Genomic DNA, 8,874 nt, shown 5'->3' with positions numbered 1-8,874 from the left:
TCAACACCTATGCATTACGTAAAATCCACGAAAAAAGGAAAAAGTTCAATAAATTATCTCAGTGACTTTTGGACCAACCTGTATTTTCGTGAATTGTGTCTCGTTCCAAAGAAATCTAATTTCAATCTGTCTTTTTTTCTCTTTTCTCTTCCTCGGGATAAAGCCCCGGTCACACATACAGGACTCGAACGAGTTCGTTTCAGTAGAAACGACTTTGTCGACAATTTTCAATTTTTCGAATCCCCGAATGTCATATTACCTTTGCATAATTTGTGAGAAGCTGAATGACGAATTAAGAAAAGTTAAACCTATACGAATATAAGACACATTGTTGAATTATTTTAAATGAAATCTAGAATACTGAAGGCGAAGTCATCCTGTAGCGTTTCAAATTCACAAACTTTGACAAGAATCGTGATAGCGTGACTTGGGCTTAAGACTGAAAACAATGACACTTCACCTTGGTCATTACACATCCAAATCACAGATGAACGTAATAATCTCACATATACTTAGTTGACCAAACACTATTATTGAATTTATAAACGGTATAGATAATGATAATCATATTTACAGTTGTTTTGATTATATTTTGTTGGCTAATTTTAGGAAACGACGGTAATCTCTTATACTACAAAGACACGCACGTACTTGTATGTATAACGTGTGATGCACTCGGCATCGATGTTCAAATCCCTCCTAGCATTGTCCAATGAACACAAAGCGTTGGAGGCCAGCTACGTAGTTTAAATTCAGCCCCATAACTACCTTGTCGAAGTAGAAATTACTCTCACCTCGTAATTAATGCGGACAGACATGCACGCGTAGAATATACAACAATTACATCGCGGGGGCCTGCCTTGGGTCTGTGGTGTCGCGTGGGGGATTTCGGCGTTTGTTCGATTCCTGGCCTCGTTGTTGAGGTTAGGAAGGGCATTTCACTCTTAGTACTTACTGGCTCCCTCGGAATTGAGGAGACTGTGATCAGTTTTCTGCTGCCGCCAGGTATCGTCATTAGAAGAGCAACAGCATAACATAAACACCCTCTCCTGCATGCAACGTCCCGGGACACGTGCGAGGTTTGAGGAGGTCCAGGCTTTGTACCAAGGCCGGAAACCACGAAAAGGAAAAAAGAAAAGAAAATCGCCCGTCAGAGACAGACGTACAAGTGGAAATCCCACAGGGCACTCTATTCTCGCCCACGCTGTTCATGTAGTGCACCAACATTAGATGAGAGAAACATCCAAATTATATTTCAATTAGAATTGTAGATGACATTATTCTGACACAAACACCATAGCCTCAAGGTAGTCACTGCCAGGGCGGCCAGATTTAGCATCATTATATCAAATTTAGCATATTTTCCATAAAATTGTGCTATATCAATAAAATATATATATACAACAGAAACTGAACGCATCAAGAGGAACAAAAGATTGAGCAATATTTTTGCCAATCTAGCATAACTTCACCTTATGGCTGGCAAACTCTCGTCTGAGAAATCTGGTAACACACACACACACACACACACACACACACACACACACACACACACATAAGTTGGGTTTGTCTCCTTTCACGTGTAGCCCCTGTTCACCTAGCAGCGAGTAGGTACGGGACGTTAGTCAAGGAGTTGTGACCTTGCTGTCCCGGTGTGTGGTGTGTGAGTGGTCTCAGACCTACCCAGAGATCGGCTAATAAGGAGCTCTGAGCTCACTGCCGTAGGGTGGTGTCTGGCTGTCTCGACAGAGACTACAGCAGATCCGAGGTGAACACACACACACACACACACACGCACGCACGCACACACACACACACACACATCATTATCAATGTACACAACGACGCCTAGTCCTCCCTCACATTATGTACTCAAATAAGACTAGTTCTAAAATTTACACAAATTATATATTGTCAGTGTATTGTAATTATTATTGTCATTATTATTATTATTATTATTATTATTATTATTATTATTATTATCATTATTATTATTATTATTATTATTATTATTATTATTATTATTATTATTATTATTATTATTATTATTATTATTATTACATACGCAGACTAAAGAAATGGTTAATCAATAACAGATCGAAGATGGTGCCAGCAATGTTCACAACCACAATTCCCTCACTAACAACAATGACGAACATTTACTCAAACTTACTTCACACTAAACACACACACACACACACACACACACACACACACACACACACACACACACACACACACACACACACACACACACACCTGACATAAATAGATACTGTCACTTACAGTACCCTAGTGGCAACTGACACATTTAAAGTGACATAATACAGAAATACATCTAAACTTTCAATTCCGATACTCGCAATGATCCCTGTAATGACTATTTTCAGGCCTTGCAGTTGGGGGAACAAATATTTCATGAACAAAGTACATTAATTCATCATTTATCGGAATCGGAAGTTTAGAGCAGCGACATCAGGAATCGTGGCGTCGGTATTGTTTTCGATACAGATCGTCCCATCGTTCCTTTGGACACAACCGAACATTCACAGACTGCAAAAGCATTGACAGCAGAACACACACACAACGATCACGACATAACCCGGGGATGGAGGACCGTGATACCACCACGAATGGACGATCCGTTTCCTCGGGAATTTCGGTGATGTCAGACACTGACACTGAGGGATAACCAACGACAACAAAAACATAGAACATAAAACAACAACAACAGACGCTCAAATCCATCCCAATGTGATTATATTCTTTCTTCAGCTTTATTAGTTTTCAGTAAACGTAACCACTATTTATATTAATTGTGAGTGTGTGTGTGTGATTCACCACGGTCTTGGATCACATGTCGGACTCGTGATCTACAGCTATTACCCACCCGGATGAGAAATCAGAGTTCATATATGGGCCAATCTATGGGTAATGTTGTGATCTTACACACACACACACACACCCAACTCCTTGTCTATCATAGATGGAGTGCCGGCTCGCAATGCATCGATGTTTATTATTATTATTATTATTATATTATTATTATTTTCAGCCCTGGGCAGGACTCGAACTCAGATCACTAAATCAGCGGTCGAGAAGTATAGATAATGACACGCGCACGCAACATATCCTCTTACTCAAGGGGACAGTAACGGTTTGTAATATCGGCGTAGCCTTCAAGCCTTAAGCAGGGCTAACTCCGACTTCCTGTGTGAGAAATCAAGACGCTACCACTCAACCAGCACCGGTGATTCACCCTCACGATCTTGGATCATGTGGTGGACACGTGACTGACACCTATCACCTTTCCGAAAGAGAGCTCAGAGCTCATATGAATAAATGGCTTAACCTATGGGTAATGATATGACTTTACACACCTTACACGCGCATGCACATAACTTGTCCACCAGAGTTGGAGTACCGGCTCGCAGTGTAGCGATGCTGTTTTTTAAGCCCTGAGCGGGACTCGAACTAAGATCGATAAATTAGCGGTCGAGAACGTTACCACTGCACCGTCGAGCCCCGCGCGCGCGTTATATCCTAAACTAAAATACAGGTATCGAAATACTAGATATGGTTGAGCTGAATACTTGAAAACATAGATAATGAGCAAATGGAGGAGAGGAAATTATAATGATACACTTTACAGTCTTCCATTGGCAAATGTACGTCAACGTCAGTTGGGGCCAAGAGGCATAATTTCACGAAATTCGATTTGCTAAACGGCTAAAATTATGACCCGCGACTGTGTTCAAACAAATAATAACTTCTTCGGTGTAGGGCTTCTATTAAACGGGTAAATTCTAATTCAGTGTAATAAGTCTCCAGTATTAGGAATCTTATGATAGTAATCTTGCACTGATTCGAGTAGGATTTCCATAAAATCCATACTATACGTATGGCCATTCTGAAGTATGATGTTGAAAGATTTAAACTTCCTCTGGATATATGGACAGATCAAATACTAGAAAACTCTAGAACGTAAACTATACTAGCATCCTTGTCAAACTCGGCAAAGGTCAGGGCGAATGAATCTGACTTGGGGCTTGGGCTTATCAGCCGGTTTCCGCTGGATCTCTTCGATGGCGTCGATCTGACGTTATGACGTCAATGCAAAGGCTGCTCTGTTCGCTTCCCTTACTCAAAACACATCAAACGCGTAAAAGAATGAAGACAGATCATTCATTTTTGTTTCTAGGTAAATACTTCGTTGTTGTACGTCCAAATATTATCTAATAATCTTAAATATCCTTTGGGCGGAGCAACGGCAAACTTTATACATTCACCCGATTCGGCGTTTGTTTGTTTTAGTGGTTGAGCATGCGTTCGGGTGCTCCTATGTATTCGAATTTACAGAACAGTAACCGTCAAATTCACTTATCTTTATTGCACGAGGTGTGCTTTTAAATTTACATATATAAGCATTTGTAAATGTTTGTGTGTAGATAATATGGGAGCAGTGTTGTATATATTATCTGACATGATTAATGTATGCGCGGAATGCGTAAATGGTGTCTGCATCAGATGGGCAGCTGTGCATATTTTCAGAGAAGTCTAGATATCTCGCCGCTGAACTCTGTGGCATCGGGCATCGTGCAACCAGTGCTTGATATTCACCTCTTTTCATATCATAGTACTTCTTCCCGTTCTTAAATCTTCATCTGCTACCTAGGTAGACTATGAGAAATTCATAAACTCAAGCAAGTAGAAGGTTGACTCATATCTCACTCCAGTAGGCGCGTTAGATGTAGAGCTTCGTAATTACGCCGTAATTCATGTCTTGACAACTCTGCCAGGATTCCTTGCATGAGCTGTCCCGTTTTGCCTCGATTCTACGAAGTAACTTCGCTACTCTTCCCGAGGGTACAGTTGGGAGTACAGTTGTCATCCATCACGACTGAAGTCAAAGGCGGCCAGCGAGTCGATGACATTTTGAACCGCGTGGCCGTGGAAGTGGTGCGCAGGAACGCTTGCGCAAATATTTGTGACTGCTCCACACCCCTGAGGCGTTGTAATCTGCGCAGACAACTGCACGGGAATTGCGCATCTATACGTGCTGAGGATACAAACGTAGGGCATCTTGGACTGTATACTGTGGATTGTTTGGTTGCTGTCTGCACGGGTCTACTCTACGGCATCAGTAAGGATGTTATGTTGTGTTCATTCGTATCTTGTCATTCATTTAGTCGTAATCCACACAAACTTGGTTTATATGCATACGCGCGCACACACACACAGATATTTTTTATTATTGTATCTATTCTATCTGCCACCAAAGGGGATTTTATTCAGCGCCTTTGCTGTGCTTATATATCATACTGTTTAACTCAATCTTGTAAATTTTATTGCGTTGAGATAAACGCATTTACACACACACACACACACACACACACACACACACACACACACACACACACACACACACACACACACACACACACACACACACACACACACACACACACACACACACACACACACACACACACACACACAGTTATCTCGAATTATGACAAAAGAAACAATATAGATTTAATATATCTGGACTTTGCAAAAGCTTTTGATACCGTCCCACACGAAAGACTACTTACTAAATTAGCTTTACACGGAATAAGTGGTAGCCTATTAGGTTGGACTAGTAATTGGTTGAATGGTCGAAAACAGAGAGTTGTTTTAAATGGAAAAACTTCTAGATGGAAAAAATGTTACAAGTGGAGTTCCTCAGGGTTCCGTTCTTGGACCACTTCTATTCATAGTATATATAAATGATATAGACCATGGACTAAAATCTACTGTTTCCAAATTTGCTGATGATACAAAACTGTGCGGAGTGGCAAATGATCACTCAAACCAATTACATATTCAAGAATATTTAGATCAATTACAGCAATGGTCTGACAAGTGGCTAATGAAATTTAACACAAGTAAATGCAAGGTAATGCACATAGGTAAAAATAACAGTAAGTACGATTACAAGTTATTTGGAAATTCGTTAACAAAAGTGGATAGTGAAAAAGATCTCGGCGTAATTATCAGTAACGACCTCAAATCATCCAAGCAGTGTATTTCAGCCTCTGAGAAAGCAAATAAGATTCTAGGACTGATTGCGCGATCTTTTGATTTCAAAAGTCCATCACTCATTAACAAGCTATATAAATCGTTAGTTCGTCCACATTTGGAATATGCTGTTTCCGTATGGTCACCGAATCTCATTAAAGACATTGACAGACTGGAAAAAGTACAACGGCGAGCCACAAAACTGATTCCAAATATAAAAAATAAATCATACGAAAATCAACTAAAACATATGAATCTGTTTTCCCTAAAAAAGCGTAGACTCAGAGGTGACTTGATACAGGTCTTTAAGATTTTAAAGGGAATTGACAACATCAAAAGTGACAAAATTTTCACATTGAATGAGAATCAGACAAGCAACGATGGTCTCAAACTGTCCGGAAATAGATTCAATTTGGAAGTAGGTAGAAACAACTTTGCCAACCGTGTAGTTAATGAATGGAATAAACTTCCTGCACAGGTAGTGCAATGAAGTTCAGTTCGAAGCTTTAAGAATCATTTAGATAAACACCTAAGCAAGATGCTGTAATGATTATAATTTATTTGATATTATTTGTTTTTGTTTTGTCATCATCTGTCTGTCTGATTTTCATTTATTATTAGTTATATGTCAATTTATTATTATTTACTATTTACCTGTTTGTTTATTATTGAACTATACCTATGCGTTTATTTATGTATTCTATTTGTTATTTACATTATTATAGTTTTTATTTATTCTTTTATTATTATTATTATGATTTTTTTCGCATCCGACCTAGATATGGACCAAAAGGTCTCCTGTCGGCATGCTCCGCCTTTGTAATCCTTTATGTATGTAAAATGAAAAAAAATCTAAGAACGTAAATTAAAATGGTTTTTAGCCAAACTAAGAACATGCATAATCGATGACTAAGTAAAATCTGCCAATATTAGAGGAGAGATGGGTGATATGATGACATTATTCACAATAATGAAAAAAAGTGACAACAATTGACAAGGGTCAATGATGAACCAGAAGTCATGGGAGGAAACTAGAAACTATAATAATCATAACAAGATAAATTAGTTAAATGAATAAATAAGATAAAAAAACAAAAAACAAAAACAAAATAGATTTAAGAAATACACTTCTCCACAGAGATGTATAATCATGTTACAACTGCATTAAGCTTCGCGATGATGTGTTTTTATTTTTAGATTTTACTTTATCAGTAACTCCTTCAGAACGTAGACCCTTCTTCAGCTGAATAGAATCGTACGGCGTTAGCCACAAGAGAATATTTCAATTTTGGGTCAGGAGCCTTTCCAGAACACAATAAAGCTGTCTGGTGTTACTAGGAATGTAATTCGTAATCATGTGGTGACTGGTTAAATTAAGAAGAAATCAGGTTCTGTTAAAAATCAGGGTCGCGCGCGCGCGCACACACACACACACACACACACACACACACACACACACACACACACACACACACACACACACACACACACACACACACACACACACACACACACACACACACCACCGCACACACACACACACACACACACACACACACACACACACACACACACACACACACACACACACACACACACACACACACACACACACACACGGCTCGGTGGCGGATTGGTAAAGCACTGGCCTCACAAGCCAGAGAACCGGGGTTCGATTCCCCGGTCGGGCGGAGATAAGTTGGGTTTGTCTCCTTTCACGTGTAGCCCCTGTGCACCTAGCAGCGAGTAGGTACGGGCCGTTAGTCAAGGAGTTGTGACCTTGCTGTCCCGGTGTGTGGTGTGTGTGAGTGGTCTCAGACCTACCCAGAGATCGGCTAATAAGGAGCTCTGAGCTCACTGCCGTAGGGTGGTGTCTGGCTGTCTCGACAGAGACTGCAGCAGATCCGAGGTGAATACACACACACACACACACACACACACACACACACACACACACACACACGCACATGCTATCCATAGATAGGACAGTATATGAAATATGAGCTCTCATACGGGAAGGTAATCGCTGACGATCACAAGTCCAGCACATCTAATACCGTGGTAGATCATGCACACACACAAACACACACACACACACATACACACACACACACACACACACACACACACACACACACACACACACACACACACACACACACACACACACACACACACACACACACACACAAGCACACACGTGGGTAAAAACTACAATGGATGGTTATATACATGTGTATGGCTGAACTTGTGTGTGTGCGTGCGTGCGTGAGAACGTGCATGTGTGAGCTTGTATGTAAGACTGTGCGAGCATGTAACGCTTGACAGTCACGTCCCAGCCAGGGTCGATTGCGAAATGTTCAAGAAACATGGAGAACAATAATTATTGTTCTTTTACTTTACTTATAAGTAAAAAAACAAATAAGTAAATAAATAGATGAATAAGCAAAATCATAGAACATGGATATAAATAAGAAATAAAAGAAGAAAATAATGAACAGAAAAATAAAGAAAAAATCTACATACATACGTTAGAGCATCTCTCCTCGATCCGATTGCGAAATATTCAAAGAAAAAAAGAAGAAAACAAAAAGAAATTGACTAATAGATTAGATAAATAAATATATAAACAAATGAATAATTAAGGAATGAACAAAGAAAGAGACAAATAAAGGAAAGAAAAGCAAAGAGAGAGGGAGAGAAAAAAAAATCCACACTTAATCTCTCGTCGGCCACACCACACATGGCGAGGGTAGGCGATAGGATCGACCACTACCTCGCTTAGAACGACATTCGAATAATATTATTTATTTA

The 8,874-nt window shown here is 39.8% G+C and overlaps 1 protein-coding gene across 1 annotated transcript in view; it reads left to right on the top strand.

The window, feature by feature from the left end:
• Positions 1–4,783: 4,783 nt before the first annotated feature.
• LOC143019993 (uncharacterized) overlaps positions 4,784–8,874 on the top strand; it is a 25,626-nt gene continuing 21,535 nt past the window's right edge. Inside the window, exon 1 of the mRNA XM_076176075.1 lies at positions 4,784–5,143. Coding sequence (XP_076032190.1) covers positions 4,810–5,143 — 334 coding nt within the window. The 5' untranslated portion in view covers positions 4,784–4,809. The remainder of the gene's footprint in view (positions 5,144–8,874) is intronic.

This window comes from Oratosquilla oratoria, chromosome 38 (genome assembly GCF_046742065.1).
Source record: "Oratosquilla oratoria isolate Oo_2021 chromosome 38, ASM4674206v1, whole genome shotgun sequence".
Classification (NCBI taxonomy): Eukaryota; Metazoa; Arthropoda; class Malacostraca; order Stomatopoda; family Squillidae; genus Oratosquilla; species Oratosquilla oratoria.
The sequence above is the reverse complement of the archived record's forward strand: the minus strand, read 5'-3'. Positions and strand labels throughout refer to the sequence as shown.